The sequence below is a fragment of the Cordyceps fumosorosea genome, assembly GCF_001636725.1.
Source record: "Cordyceps fumosorosea ARSEF 2679 chromosome Unknown scaffold_1, whole genome shotgun sequence".
Classification (NCBI taxonomy): domain Eukaryota; kingdom Fungi; phylum Ascomycota; class Sordariomycetes; order Hypocreales; family Cordycipitaceae; genus Cordyceps; species Cordyceps fumosorosea.
The window spans coordinates 3,394,794-3,410,301 of record NW_017387301.1 but is presented as its reverse complement, the minus strand read 5'-3'; the positions used below and the strand labels follow the sequence as shown (position 1 = coordinate 3,410,301).

The window sequence follows — 15,508 nt, the reverse complement described above, 5'->3', positions numbered from 1 at the left end:
AATTTTTGGCGTCGCACCCGCGCACCCTTTTTATGCTACTATGGCTTCACAACCATCGCCTCCAGATTCACAAGGACTGGCACAGCGTAAAAGACAAACATTCTTCTCACCAGAACTTGCCGAGCTGGTCTTTCCGCCGTTTAAAGTTGGATTCTGGGCTGGTGAGTGGTCCTCGCCGCAGATTTGATATGGGAGTGCTACTGACTCACATGGCTGTGGTAGGAACTGCCGGAGTATTGGCTGGCGTTGGCGGAGCTATTGCTAGAGATACAAACCCATTCATCAGTGGCTCCGTCACTGGGATTCAATGGTTTACCCTCGGCACCACGTTCTGGTGTAAGTGGCAACCCTACCCGACACTGGCACCACTCGTCCACTGACGGCAGCACAGTTTCTAGGAGTCTCGCTATGCGTGCATGGGGCAACCAGGAAGTGATGAAATCTTCCGATAGAGTCATAATCAGCACAATCGCCGGGTCAGCTACCGGCGCCGTGTCAGGGCTTTTGCGTGAGTAGCCCCCCAGTCCCCTCGGCGGTAGCTAAATCATCGCCTTTCTAACACGCGATAGGTGGTCCTACAAAGATTATACCAGCCATGATCATGTGGGGGTTATTGGGTGCTGGAGGGCAAATGCTGGTACATCGCCATGAAGCCAACCAGCTGAAGCCAAAAGTAGAGAACGGCCCCGGATTCTGGTCGCGCCTGAATCCGCTAAGGAAGCTCACAGACGAGGAGTACATGGACATGATGAGGGAAAAGAAACTCAAGCTCGACGTCGACATTTCCTTGATTGACGACCGGATTGCAGAACTAAGGGCACTGGAGCACAAGGCGCGGGAAGCGGAGAGCTCGACTTCACCAAAGTAATTCTGGGAGTCGACAGCTTTGGACATGGGCAGTGTACAATAGATGATTTATCGTGGGATATAAGCGCTTTTAGTTAGCAACTCCACACAAGTTTATATGGCCACCGGTGGCCGATACGCTATTTTATCTGCGTTCCTATTTTCCCTGGCCCTCTTCTTGGCCATTTGGTTGAAATGTGTCGGCTTGATTGGCGCTGTGGGTGCCGTTATCCATCCAATTGCGGCCATCATAGACGTCACCAGGCTGCGCCTCATGCGGGCAAGCTGCAGCTGCGAATAGCATGGCAGGGCAGCCAGTTTGCAGCAGCGGGGTGGCCACGTTGATAAAAGATGGCACGAGGCACTTACCGCATTTAGGAGGGTAAGCTATCGCGAAATAAAGGGATTGTGTTGACAACACCAAAATAAATACCACCAAAATAAATACAGGAACTGTGCTACGGATTCTGGCTGGTATTTTCCCTGCGCCACATTGTACCCAGGTAATTAAACCCAATTTCACAGCACACGCCACACGTCATCGTTATAGCGGCCCCAGTTTGCCTGCCGCTGCCTCCATGATTTTTAACGCCCTAGGTTACCTTTAGTACGTGTTAGTTGTAGGGCCCAGAAAACTGTCATGCAGCCACTGGAGCTTCATCTGCAGGCCCAGTAACTTCGCTCTGCGTCTACCCCAGCCCACCACATCGTCTGCCTTGTCTCACCCTTCCAATACCATACCGCAGCCGTCACCATTCCTCATAGCTCTTGGGCCGCGCGCCAACAATCGCCGCCATTGGGTTATTGTCAACTTGGCGCATGGTCATACAGTCGCTACCCACATCGAGTCAAGCGGCGCCGGGCCACTCGGGGTTATCCCCATCTTGCTGATAAAAGAGGAGACCAACGCTATTATCTGCTGCACCGAGCTACCCCAACGCCTGGGATCAGCGCTCCTTCGACGAATTTCTTCGCTGTCCCTCCCTACGTCTGCCCGTCCAACAAACCACCCGCGGTAGCTTAGGAACATTCACTTCTCGAGCAGCCAGCGACATCCCTGTAGTGGTCACTCGTCTCTTGTATCCCAAACGCCGTCGAATATCCGCCTCCACCTCCGCCATGGCTCGCGCCACGACTCAAGCTTGTTAGAGCGTTGGGGAGGATCGCGAACGCTCTCACGCCCAGCTGTGCGTCTTCCTGCCCTGGAAACCCCGCTGATCAATAGAGAAACAACTCACACAGCTCACAGACGGAGTCCATCTGCGTCGCCGCCCTGTGACGGCGTGGCGGCCATGGCCCTCCTAAACCCGACCTTCCTACTCGGCGTTGTCGTCCTCTTGTACCTATCGTCATTTGTCCTCTTCGCCGTTATTCGAATCCTCACCGGCATTTCCATCCAGCGAATAGGTTACCTCTCTCTGCGAAGACTCGCCTACACCCCTAAGGATGGCTGTACCGTCGAGATTCGCGGCCTGGGCCTGCATATCCATCGACCAACCTTTGCGCAGCCTACGTGGCTAAGTATCGTCTTGAACGAGCTTGTTGTCACTTTAAACGTGCAGGAGCTGGAGGGAAACAAGTCCACCGAGAGTCCCGAGGAGTCTGTAACCAGCAGCGAATCCGAGTCCAACAAGCCTCCTCCCCCCACCGAGCGCCCCTCGATGCGACAAGATGCCGATACCCCCCCCCGACGCGATCCTTGGAGACAGCTCTCGAAAATCAAAGAGAGGATCAAAAGGATTCATCGCATGGTCAAATGGCTACGGATGATTGATGTTGTTGCGACCAACTCTACTATCCACGTTGTCGATGTAGGCAATGTTCAAGTCGGCAGCATCACCCTGGCAGTCGACACACGAAACAAGAAGGTCGACCGGGCTAGATTTTTCCATCAAAAGTCGAACTACTACAAACATGGGCATCAGGCTGAGTGGATTGTGACCGTACGAAGTGTTCTCTTCACAGCTGATGGCAACGAGTCTTTGGAAATCTTGGATAATGCGCTGCTTAATGTGCATGGCTTTCTCCATCACTCTAGAGAGGGCCTGCGTGACGCGACTGTGGCACTTAAACTTGGCCGTGTTCACATTCCATACGACGATTTGGAGCTATGTATCTCGCATTACAATCGATGTCGCAGGCGTGCCACCTCCTTTTACGAACCGAAAGACTCCTTCGACGTCTCTATCCGGGCTCCGCGGCAACGATCAGATATCGAAGAAAAGGATGAATTGGGGGAAGAGACCCCGAAGGCCGCACCCGGGTCACACGACTTCTTCAACTCTATCCTTCACGGAATCAAGGAAATACAATTCGCCGTCAGCTTCATTAGCATCAACAGGAGAGCGCATTCGGTGCAACCACACGCTCAACCTGTGTTGCTTAGCGCTTCTATGAAGGAATTTGGTGTTGATCTCCACAGATTAGATCCAAAGTCGCCTTCGCACAGAATGTACTTCCCTTCCAAGGACGTTGCCCACGAAGGACTTGCTGCAGCCCTTTCATTGTCTGTAGGCATTGACGATGGCAACGGAAGACCAGAACGCCTTCTGTACATCCCCATGGCCACGACGACAATTCGCACAACTCTGCCCTCCAAAACAGTACAGCTCTCAGACGACAACCACGGGAGCGTGGAAGAGAAGAATGCCAACATTTTGTTCGCCAACTCTGTCGTCACCTCGCCTTCAGTTGACCTTGATCCAGCACACCTTCCACTTCTGATTGCGTTATTGCAATCCAAGCCCAAGCCTCCGAGAGCGAGTCGAGATTCGCGCAGCAATCTCATGTCACGATTTTTGCCTAAGGCCAACATGAAGTTCTCAATGCATGAACCTGTTATCCGCATTAAACTCAAGACACTCGAGAAAACCGATGACCCGGACGACTTTGACCTCATTATATCTTCCATATCATCCATTTCTCTTGACGTTGAGTCGTCTCACTCTCCGCTCGAGGATATGCATTATTCTTTGGACGGTGCTATGCGAATTCAATCACATCAACTATACTACCATACCCATTCTGGAGCAAGATTCAACCTCATTACCACTGAAGCAACGGAACTCAAAGTGCACCTTGCAGCTAACCCAGACGTATCCGTCGAAATCAATGGCGTCATTCAGTCACTTGCAATAAGCATGGTTCGGCCAGAAATCACCGACGGGATCCACCAAATCATTCGTCAACTTCGCATGGACGTTGAGCCTGAAAAGCGAACCACCCCCAAGAGTGTCAAGTACAGGAATGTACTACGTCGAGCGCCAGACTGGCTCCTTCGGTGCCATCTTGAAGCGAAAGACTTTAATTTTGAAGTTGCGGGCATCGACGAAGACATCTCAGATGACACTCGTGGCGTATCGTTGCACCTTGATACCATCGCTGCAGAGTACCGCGCCCACCGCTTGGATGGATTGCATCGTCGTTTGCCTAGGAGAAGAACCCACAGTCGATCCATTACACAGTCTGATTCCGACATCACACCATCCTCGTCGCCACGCATTAGACGTAAGGGTCAAACGCATGGCGACGGAAGAAGGTTATCGTTCAACGTTAAAGGACTGGAGGCGCAGATTATGGAAAGCAATGACCGGCTGGAAGTCGAGCCCTTTGTGAACATCCCTCGTCTGGAGGTGCTGCTTTCCGCTGCGAGCGATAGCCATGGGCCTATGTTTAACGTGCAGGTATCGGTTCGGACAATAATGATGCAATACTCGCTGTTCCGTCATTACTCGGTTGGTGTTGCTGGACTGACTCTGAGAAAGGCCTTCATGAGGTCTGGACGAGAAGCGCCGCGAGCTCATGAGCCATCACACTTCAGAGCGAACCGCTTGGCCCTGCCGAGCCGCTCGGGCGGAGACCCGTCAACCACAACACCAGAGTTGGTTATTCTGGACGTTAAGGCTGCTCTGGTGCAGCTGAAGGCGGAGATGCCGCATGATCCTCTCGTCATGCTGCGCGTGTATGGCCTCGAGGCTGGACGACACAGGTGGTCAACCCCGTATATGACCTCAACCCTGGTCCGCCTCTATGTTCAACCTCCAAGAATGCGGAATGTTTGGGCTCGCATGGTTGGCATCAAATCAGGTCGCCTTGATTTGCGAGAAACTCGACACAAGACTGCGAATGGACCTGTTGTTGAAGAGCGGCTTATTGACGTCTCCACGGAAGCAATTCGAATTGCGGTGCCGCACGAAGTCATTGTCGCTCGCATCAGTGACAATATCGTCAATGTTGTCAAATCCGTCCAGCAACTTCACCATCGCTTCAAGACTGGGACGAATGAATATATTCTCGAGAAAAAGCCAGAGGCGCCCAAACGTGTTCCAAAGATTGCTGTGCGCTCGCGCAACTTTCTCTTCGAAATCGAAGATGGAGCTTTTGAATGGAAGTTGGGCATGATCTACCGCGCTGGCCGCCAGGAGCAGGTGCAGCGCCTAGCTCGTGAGGAAGCATTTAACCTGAAGATCAAGAAAGTGCAGGAGGAAGAAGCACGAAGAGGTGGTAGCAAACTCCGATCTCGATCTACATTCGCGCGTGGCCGGGTCGATACCAGTTCCTCAACATCTTGGTTCCGAAATCGAAGTGCAGATCCTTATCGCCCTGACCGCAGAACACGTTCGCCACGTCGGGGCGGTATACCCACGTACGACCCAGAAGGCGGAAACCGAACCGTCAGTGGTGATGCAAAGGTCAGCGAATCTGATGCTCGAGCTCACCTGGACATGTTCAATGCCCAATCATGGAAGAAAAGGATTGATCAAGCATGTCGCATGTCTCAAGATAGCATTCGTGAGCTTCGAGATACCTTCTGGGGGCCTAACCACCTCCCTGACGACATTCAAGAAACCGAGAATATATTGGAAGTGCCCCCAAGGCCTGCTCTCATGTCGACAATGATTTCGGACTTACAAGTTGTGGTTGATAAGCCAACGTTTGCTATGAAAGATCTCCCGGAGTTCCTTTTCAAAGTTGGCAAGGGGATGCCTCGTGACATGAAATATGGTCTTTTGGTACCTATGCACATTGCAATCAACATGAACGAGGCCAGAGTGACCTTGCGAGACTATCCACTTCCAGTGTTGCACATTCCGTGTCTCAAGTCTGGCCAATCCTCGAGACAACCTTCTGTTTCCCTCAAGACAAACTTTGTTCTGGCAGAAGAATTCCGTGGTGTTGAGTCAACAAGGCGAGTCCGCGTCAATGTTGTGCCACCAAAGACCACTGATCCTACTGCTTCTAATGAGGGTGGCTTTGCGATCGAAGTTCGACGAACAATGGGTCCTGTAAAGTCCTTCACGGATGTTTCGATGGATATCAACACGGCCTTGCCTACCCGAATTACCTGGAGTCCTTGCTATCAGCCTGCTATTCAAGACATGATGATGGCTATTGAATCGTTTACCAAACCCCCAATTGACCCATCTGAGAAAGTTGGTTTCTGGGACAAACTGAGACTCAATTTCCATTCTCGAATCCATGTAGCTTGGAAAGGTGACGGTGATGTTCACTTGGCACTCAAGGGAACTCGTGACCCTTACCAAGTTACCGGAAATGGCGCTGGGTTCTTGATGTGCTGGCGCAATGAAGTTCGCTGGAATATCAATGCAGACGACAACCCGAAGCAGTTTATGACAGTAGACAGTGGAGAGTACGTGCTGGCTGTGCCTGACTACAGTCACCAAGTACGTGAATCCGCCAGAAGACGAATAGAGGATGGCAGTCATTTAGCCGAGGACAATTTACGGCAAGCAACCGCGTTCAAGAAAGTGATTATGAAGCTTTCCGGCAAGGTTCAGTGGCTAGCTGGCCTCGTCTTTGAGAAGGAGATTGAAAATGGACACCGCAGCTTCGATTTCATCCCGCACTACAATGTGGTTCTGAAGAACCCTCATTTTGCGCACAGCGAAGGGAATCTTCCTTATGACGCTTTCCGCGGCTTCAGGAGTCGTCACATCCACCTCTCAATTGCTGTGCGCGCCCCTGTCGACCGCGAATGGATGTCCTCGAACCCCGTGCCGTCGCGAAGCTATAACACCATCCATCTATCGCCACGTTTCTTCACTCACTTCTTCACTTGGTGGGGTCTCTTCAGTCAACCCATGTCTCTTCCCATTCGGCAAGGTAATCTCTTCCCTGGCCGAGAAAAGAGCAGCAAAAAGTTTGGCAGGCATTTGGCCACAGTCAAGTATAGCATCTTGCTTGCGCCGCTGTTCTTGAGCCATATCTACAAGCACAAAGACGCAGAGGACTACGCACAGAATGAGGCTGTTTCCGCTACAGGCTTGAAGGTCCGCTTTGACAGTTTCATGCTTGATTTACATCAGCGCCGAGAAGAATTCAACACTCTGGCGAAGACAAAGAACTCTCCTAGCAGGACGTCGGGGATCAAAATTCACGCTGGCCACCTTGATCTCGCAGCTGCGGATATCCGCGCAGTATCAGCAAGCTTGAAGGGCACAGCGACTGAAGCGATTCAGAAGGGCTCCATCTCATCCCTGATTACAGACCAGGATGACAAGCCTGATTTGTCGCACTTCACCATCCCTGACGATGACCTGAGTTGGATCGACATGGATGATTTTGTTGAGCTAGACTGGATCTTGCCAACAGAGGCTCACCCTGACACGAAAATTCTTCCGCTGGCATATGCCCCTAGATTTACATACTTCCGCCAGACGGATATCGGGGGAGTCATCTCAGGCGACCCAACCCGAACAAGCCCATTTGGAAACGAACCAACTCACTTCTGTTTGCTGAGCCAAGAAGATGACAACAAAAAGGTTCAAATGGAGCTGATCCAGGAGCGGCTTGACCAGTTGGAAATCCAGATGTCGTCTCATTCACGCAATGTTGGCGAGGCCGAGTTGAAGCTCGTGCAGGCTACTACCAAGGACAGCACCCTTGTAGACGATCTTGAGGCTCTGAAACGACACTCTAGCGTTCTCAAAGATAAGAAGGCATTTTTAGAGAACATGTTTGAGCAAGTTAGGGCCAAGTCTTGCAACAGCAGAAGTCGCATGTTTTCTTCCTCAGCAGCTCGTGACCCGTCGCCAGATGGATCTAGCAGCGAAGAAGTCATGGACATCCCTCCTACTTCACATTTCGAGAGTGAATTCAACAATCGGTTTGTCATTCATAATATGCAGCTCAAGTGGAACAACTTGCTCCGAAATATTGTGCTGCGCTACATTCACCAAAGCAGTCAGAGACGAGGTTTTGTGTACTACCTTTCGCGGCGTGCGATCAGGTTCATTTTGGATATGGTGGATGAGCAGAACAAGACGAAGACGACTCAACCCAACAAGTCGCAGGCTACGCCGGCTGCCAGCTCGGCTACAGACACACCCAACGTCGGAAAGAAAGCCCCCCAAGACTTGGAGGACCGCATTCGAAGCATCTTGGAAGATGGGCGAAGATTTTCTACTACTTCCCATTTTCTCCCGAACGAAGATGGATCCATTAGCGGCACCATTGAAGACCTCGAGTGTGGCATTTCCAAGGACTTTAGCCCACAGAACAGCTACCATGTGCGGCTTATCGCGCCTCAGATTCAGCTGCAGAGTGAGAAGAACAAGAAGCATGTGGTTCTCATCACTGCCAAGGGCATGGAACTCAAAGTCGTCGAAATCATGGATAAAGATCGCATCTCCGACACTGTCAGCGGTCTGGTTCAACGCCGATTCCTCGTCAATATGGACAGCACTCAATTCTTTGTCACCCATCAAAAGTGGTTCCAAACTCATCTAGTGTCTATGTATGCTGGAAGCAGATATGGCACACCTGGGGGCTCGGCTTGGCCGCCATGGGTACCCATGGAGATCATGTTCGACTTCCAGGCGGATCCCTTTGGTTTCAAGCGTGTTGTCCAGAAGACATCCGCAATGCTTCGATTTGACAAATACAACACGCTTCGTTTGAAGTACAATTCCGAGGTCAATACGGAAGAGGCTGGTGACTCAGATGAGCAAGTTACGGAGTCCAGGACAGACAATCTTTGGGTTGAGTTCCCTCAAGTCCGGGCCCTGTGCAATTCTTCACAGTACTATGCGATGTACGTTATTGTCCTCGACTTGCTCATGTACAGCGAACCGCTTGAGAAGACAAGAAGTGAGCGTTTGGAGAAGATCATGCTGGCATCCGACTTTAGCGATCTCAGCGGGGCACCTGCAATGGTGATGAAATTGCAGGAGAGGATCAAGCAGCTTGAAGAGATTAAGATGCACTTCCAAGTGTACTCCAAGTACTTGGACAAACGAGGCTGGGAAGAGCGCTTATACCTGGAGCGTGATTTGGCTTCTTGTGAGGACGAGTTGTTCTTCCTGATGAAGGCAATCACCACGTCGCAGCGCAAATACGATGTGAATGCGGAATCAACGCCGTTGGTTAAGTGGAGCATTGCAGCTCGTGAAATTGTGTGGCACCTCATCCAGAATACCAGTGAGCCGCTCGTGGAGATGCAGCTCAAGGACGTCGAGTACGACCGCACTGACAACTCGGACGGCTCTCACATGAACCTCATTCGTGTCAAAAAGATTCTTGGATTGAACCTACTCAAGGACGCAACGTATCCGGAGATTATCGCGCCGTATGTCGATGGCGAGAAGGTCAAACTCAAGGATCGTGACAACACGGACATGATTCGTGTGTACTGGCACATGCTGGAGGCCATTGCGGGTATCCCGGTGATGGATAGTTTCGAAGTGAATCTGCATCCAATGAAGGTTCAACTGGAGCGCGAGGCTGGGCAACGCCTGTTTGAGTACATTTTCCCCGGTATGGACGGTGAAAAATCCTCTGGAGGCAAACATGACACCCCAGCTATTATCAAGACCGAGGCCGACGACGACGATACGGAGTCGCTGGCAAGCTCAACCAGCAGGCTAGGAACACCTGGTGGATTGACTGCGGATAAGGAATCCAGCTTTTCAACGCGCCCTGGGTCCTTGGAACTGCGACTTCGTCCTACGTTGTCTTCTCTCGGACCAGAGAAAGACCCAAGCCCTAACAAGGCGATGAGTGTTCACTCTACCGAGAGCCAGAGCGGGTTCCGGCTATTTCGGTCCAGCGGTACCGGCAGGACACTTGCTAAGAAGTCATCGCATGATTCACTAAGATCCGGACGTCCTGGTGCGCTCGGTCGAACTGCAACGGGCTTCTCCACCAAGGACAGCCGCGAGTCGGAAAGCAAAAAGTCATCGCGTTTCAACAAGAGCAAGAAGACTGATGAGAAGCAATCTGACGACCTGACCAAGATGATGGATCGCGCTAGCAACTACATGACTTTTGCACACATCAAGATGCCATCGGTTGTGCTCTGCCTGAGCTACAAAGGCAAAGACCAACGCAACTTTGAAGACGTTCATGATTTTGTATTCCGACTTCCGACCATAGAGTGGCAGAACAAGACGTGGTCGAACCTGGATCTGGCGCTCGCGCTGAAGAAGGCGGTCATGAAGGCTCTCATCTCGCATACGGGGGCCATCATCGGCAACAAGTTCTCCAAGCACAGGCCCAATGCTGAGCAGAGAAGCAAGCTTCGCGAAATGGCGAACAGCTCGGTTCTGATTGCCCCCATCAACACGAGCGGAGCGGCCTCGACTTACGCTGGCAGCATCAACGACAGCGACGACTCCTCCAGCCTATACGGCGCGTCGCCGGTAGACTATTCACGATCGCCGCCGCAGTCGCGGGGTAGCGCGCATAGTAACGTGATGCCGTTCCCGCGCTCGGAAAGCCGCAGCAGTAGCATCAGCGGCATCAGCAACACGAACGGCGGTTCCGGGCAGGCGGGTGGGGGAAGCATACCCGCGTTTCTGACCATGACGCCGCCGACGCCGGTGGATGGGAAGAGTACAGAAGCGGGGGGTTTCGGGCTCGGAATCGAACATCTTCGTCCGTCTTCCAGTGGTGGTGTGGCAGGCTCCTCACACCGTCGGTTACTTAGGAACATACCGCCGGGCGACAGCCGGCCGGCCACCAGCGCGAGCAACATGAGCAGCAGTCACGCAGAGAGCTCGTCGCAATCTGGCGAGGGGCGCCGTAAAAGTGGCGGCGGCGGCTTTAAGCTTAACCTGTTTGGACGCAAGAGCCATAGGGAGAGCTCAGGCAAGACGGAGGACGACGAGTCAGGCGACGACGAGAAGAGCCTACGGGGCAAGCGGTTGACTTGGGCCCAAAGTCGGACCAAGACGGGCTAAGCTGGATGAGAGAGTGTGGGTTGTTAGTTGTCGGATGGTGTTTCAGAGAGGTTTGGACAAGTAAAAGTTGGGCGGCGGGAGGCTTGATTTGGCGTTGGTGGGTAGATACAGGTGCCATGCACGCAGGCCTGGATATCTTTTGTGATGATTTTTTTATTCTTCTGTCGTTGAAGACTTTGGGCGGCTACCTAGAGAGGGTATATGACTTTTTTTTTGGTTGCGGTTTCTTCTCGTTTAGCACACATTCATTCGTTGTCACTTTCTTTTCTACGGTACTGCGCCGTGGCCTAACCAAAGGTCGTCGGTGTCGGGAACACACAAGATATACATTTTATTCAAGTTTTGCAATACAAATTCCTTGGAGCTTATCTCTCCCCCCCCTCTCTTCGAGTTTCGTAATACAGGTCGTTGATTCGTGATATGGTATACAGGAAATAAAATCGCAAGCCTTCCTTGCTACTTGCCGTCCTCAGGAAGAGACGATATCCCACGGCCCTTCAAACAGAACCCTGTACCTGTTGCGCAGCATGCCCTTATCATCAAACTCCACCCCCTCCGTCCTGAGCAGGTCCAGCTTCTTCTGCACATTCATCCCCGACGGCGGCGTCGCCTTCACCCCTCCCGTCGCCGTCTTGCCCCTACCGGCCCTGCTCTGGGACGCCCTGCCCTCCACGCCCGCGCCGCCGGCCTCCCCCCGGAAGCTCGCGCGCTGGACGACCTCGCCGTCGTAGCCGTTGACGTAGCCGGTGGCGGCGACGCAGCGGTGGCAGGGGACGCGCGGGGCGAAGGGGTTGTTGCGGAGGGCGTTGCCGACGGCGCGCGGGGAGGTGCGCAGCGCGGCGGCGAGCGCGCCGTAGGTGGTGACGCGGCCGGCGGGGACCTGCGCGAGGAGGCGGAAGACGCGGGCCTGGAAGGGGGTGAGTTGAGCGGCCTCGGCGGCGGTGAGGCCGAGGGGAGAGGAGGAGGAGGAGGAGGAGGAGGAGGAGGAGGTGGTGGTGGTGGTGAGGATGGTGGTGGTGCCGTGGGGATTGGAGGGCGTGTACATGGTGATGCGGGTAGGCATGGTGATGGTGATGGTGATGGTGATGGTGATGGTGATGGTGATGGTCGGGGTTAACAAGGATGAAAGATGCGTCGAGGTAGAAATGTGTATATGTGTATATATATATATATATATATATATATGTTGGAAAGCGTGAATGAAACGGAATGAGTCAACTGAGAAAACGGAAAACGCGTGATGCACGGTTGCTTTGGAAGTTGGGTTGAGACGCGCCGCTTGGTAGATTTCTAAGCGTGAATTTTGTCAAGGTTTTGGTGTTGCTTTCAATGTCACCACTGACGGAGTGGCTAGCAGTGACCAACACCCCGCCCAGAACTGGGAAGTGGAGGGACGGGGGGAAGAATACCTAGCAATAAAATCTTCTTTAAAATCACATTATTTATGCCATGGTATTTACAAAAGTGGATGTTGGCGTTGAGTTTGGGCAGTCGTGTAGAAACACCGTCGGATCTCGGCTGCCATGTACATGCATACTTTTCCCAAGCCTAGAGGCACGATGGATTCAGACCTTCATTCAACCAAGACCAGCTAGAATCACCAAAACAAGCGCCCCGCCATACGGCACTATTAAATCACAATTTGCTAAATTTTCTCACGCACCGGAAACGTGAGCATGCGTCTCATCACAGGTATGCTCATCCTCATCTCACCTTGCCTGACCACCATTCTCATCTCATTACACTAGCCATCATGCTTGCACTCTCTTCACGTCCCCCCGTCATAGCCGAAAGCGTGGAACAATGGCAAGACGTCACTGTCGCCCCCCAATCAGCCCCGCGCTACATCTTTGTCTGCGACGACAATGACCTCGCAAACATCTGCCGCAACCCGCCCTACAATTTCAACTGCACGCTCGAGGGCTGGGCCAACTCGGACGTGCCAATACCGATCTGCAAAGACGAGACGAAATGCAGCTGTGAGCTGCAGTCACCAGCGATTGGGCCTTGAGGTCCATGTTGATTGATAGTCATCGGTGACGTCCCGGGTAAGGAGCGGCTTACCCTAGACCTCGGCATGTTTTTGCACTTCTGTACTACGAACGAAGAGAATAGAAGATATAGGTATCTACAGAATAACTACATCATTTGTGCCGGTGACATGTGCTGCAACTACGCAATGCCCAAGATCGACAAGACGCAGTTGATCGTCCCGCCGATGCCCTCCCCGGCGACAAACCCAGCAGCCACCCCGAACGCATACATCTCGAAGCCCCTGAGGCTCTTCATCCTCCACGCCGCCGCCACCAGCGCGCCCACCATCATCGTCGTCGCCGTCTGTGGGTTCGGTAGCGTAAACGCCAGCCCAAAGATCATCATGTTGGGCCAGTACGGCCTCGTCCACGCCCCTCTGCCGCTGCACACCACGTGCTTGGCCACCACCAGCACGCCGGAGATGGCGGCGAGGAGGATGGAGAAGCGGATGCTGGAGGCAGGGATGGAGGGGTCCGGGGTGCTCGCGACGACCGCCACGGCGCGCCAGGCGGCAACGGTCGGCGCGGGGAACTCGCAGGTGCCGGAGTCGGAGTTGGAGATGATGCACGGGTAGGCGGTGGCGAAGAGGAGAAAGGTGGCGGGCGCGACGAGCGAGGCGACGAGCGTGCCGATGAGCTGGGCGGCGTACTGCAGGTGCGCGGGGGTGCCGAGCAGGAAGCCGACGCGAAAGTCACCCATGAGGTCTGACGAGAAGGGGAAAAAAAAAAGAAAATCAAGGTCAGCGAAAGAACGAGAGATCGGGTTGGTGAGCTCCTACCGCATCCTTGACAGGCACCGATGTTGGTGAGGCTGGCGCCGACGAGGTTGAGTCGCTGGGCGGCCTCGACGGACGCGCCCGAGGTCCGCGTGATGGTGCCGAGGGCAATCTGCGAGACCTTGGAGATGGCGTTGATGGGAGTTGTGTCTGGGTGCTATTAGCGAGAGGAGAAGTAGAAGAAATGACCATACAGTTGAAAGAGACGGAGGAAAAGCGTACCGGTGGCTCCTGTGGCCTGGATGGCAATGAGGGACATGGACAGCGCTAGGAACAGGGCCAGGACGGCCTCGAGGAGCGGCATGTTGAATGAGAAATACAAAATGACGAGAGCGGCAACGACAACAACGACAAGACTGGGAAGCCACATCCACAGCTCAATGTCGGGTCTGGACGCTGGCTTCTCCTTGGTTTCGTCGGGATCCTGGTCGACGACCGTGTACGCAAAGTCGTCCTTTCTAGGCTTGCGCAAGAGGCCCATCACGGCAGTTGAGAGGAGCTTCCAGATCTTACCCGATTGGCAGAGGAGCTCTACAGTGTACGTCAGTGATGGGTTCTCGTTGTCGTGAATGATTGCCTCCGTTGCCGTGTCAGTTGGGGAGAATACCTAGAAACGCGACGGCGAGAGTGCAGGCCACTCCAGGCCACAGCAGCCAGTAGCGAGGGCTGGGGTACTCTGCGGTCGAAAAGGCATTCGACATGGCCGTGTAGGAGACGAGCCCCGGCAGCGTGTCGACGGCGGTGCTGTTGCCGGATGGCTCCCCGAATGCCAGCTGGACCGACACGAGGTACGGTCCCAATGCACCCCTGTGCTCATGTCCCGTTAGATACCATGTAGCTTCATTCATGAGCTTGTGTAATAGATGGCACACGTACCAGGCAACGACGGCACCGGCAAAGAAGGAGCAGGCGACGCCAAAGTCGACGAGAAACCCGGATCCGATCATGGCCGGTGACCACTCCAGCACCCAGCCCCAGCTCTCGGCGGCGACGACGAACTCGGTGATGCGCTTGGAGAGCCGCGCTTTCGCGATCCAGGTAAAGATGTGCCAGTTCTGGCAGGTAGGCGTCAGATGGAATACCCCGGGGAGGCTTCGTGCGCAGTGATAAACTCACCCAAAGGACGTTGGGCAGAAAGATGGAGGCCACCCGCAGCACCATGGCGGACACAAAGGCCACGACGGTCCACCTCATCTTGTCGCGGGCCAGCCTCTCGCCGCCGGCGGCCGAGTGCATGCTGCGGATGGTGGCAGCGGTGGCAAAGGACGATGGGAAGACCAGGTTTAGGTCGCGCGCGGCCTTTTCGATGAAGAATCTACGGACTGGCAAGACTGTGAGAGAGGGAGATGGACGGAGCAGGCGGTGATGCGTCACGTACGAGGAACGATGGAGAGGAGGCCAAAGTAACCGCCGATGGCGGCGAGGACGACGAGGCGGACGAGGTCGCGGGCGGGCGTGGAGAGAAGGCCCAGCTGGTAGAGCGCGGGGATGCCCGAGATGAAGACGTTGGACATGCCGCCGGAGGCGGTGGCCATGGTCTGGGCGATGTTGTTCTCGTGCGGGCCGAAGGAGGAGGAGGCGCGCTTGAGGACGGCGAAGCTGGCGATGGCCTAGGGGAGGGGGTTAGTTGGAGAGTGCAAGATACGGGGAGGGG

The 15,508-nt window shown here is 53.9% G+C and overlaps 5 protein-coding genes across 5 annotated transcripts in view; 3 read left to right on the top strand and 2 right to left on the bottom strand.

Moving 5' to 3' along the window:
* Positions 1-40: 40 nt before the first annotated feature.
* ISF_01094 (hypothetical protein) lies at positions 41-868 on the top strand (the record flags this gene model as incomplete). Its single annotated transcript, XM_018844701.1, has 4 exons — positions 41-161; positions 223-336; positions 392-508; positions 570-868. 4 exons carry the CDS (start codon positions 41-43, stop codon positions 866-868), a joined length of 651 nt encoding a protein of 216 aa, XP_018709151.1.
* Positions 869-2,138: 1,270 nt separating this feature from the next.
* On the top strand, positions 2,139-11,045 carry ISF_01093 (hypothetical protein; the record flags this gene model as incomplete). Its single annotated transcript, XM_018844700.1, has 1 exon — positions 2,139-11,045. One exon carries the CDS (start codon positions 2,139-2,141, stop codon positions 11,043-11,045), a length of 8,907 nt encoding a protein of 2,968 aa, XP_018709150.1.
* Positions 11,046-11,514: 469 nt separating this feature from the next.
* ISF_01092 (Winged helix-turn-helix transcription repressor DNA-binding protein) lies at positions 11,515-12,108 on the bottom strand (the record flags this gene model as incomplete). The annotated part of the gene is made up of 1 exon (XM_018844699.1): positions 11,515-12,108. The coding sequence occupies one exon, from the start codon at positions 12,106-12,108 to the stop codon at positions 11,515-11,517; it is 594 nt and encodes a 197-aa protein (XP_018709149.1).
* Positions 12,109-12,721: 613 nt separating this feature from the next.
* Positions 12,722-13,056, top strand: ISF_01091 (hypothetical protein; the record flags this gene model as incomplete). Its single annotated transcript, XM_018844698.1, has 2 exons — positions 12,722-12,737; positions 12,794-13,056. 2 exons carry the CDS (start codon positions 12,722-12,724, stop codon positions 13,054-13,056), a joined length of 279 nt encoding a protein of 92 aa, XP_018709148.1.
* Positions 13,057-13,217: 161 nt separating this feature from the next.
* The window catches only part of ISF_01090 (oligopeptide transporter), a gene marked incomplete at both ends in the record, with an annotated part of 4,238 nt that continues 1,947 nt past the window's right edge, over positions 13,218-15,508 (bottom strand). The window contains 7 exons of the mRNA XM_018844697.1: positions 13,218-13,783; positions 13,858-14,004; positions 14,077-14,385; positions 14,462-14,661; positions 14,731-14,909; positions 14,971-15,176; positions 15,233-15,464. Of these exons, the coding sequence (XP_018709147.1) occupies positions 13,218-13,783; positions 13,858-14,004; positions 14,077-14,385; positions 14,462-14,661; positions 14,731-14,909; positions 14,971-15,176; positions 15,233-15,464 (1,839 nt within the window). The remainder of the gene's footprint in view (positions 13,784-13,857; positions 14,005-14,076; positions 14,386-14,461; positions 14,662-14,730; positions 14,910-14,970; positions 15,177-15,232; positions 15,465-15,508) is intronic.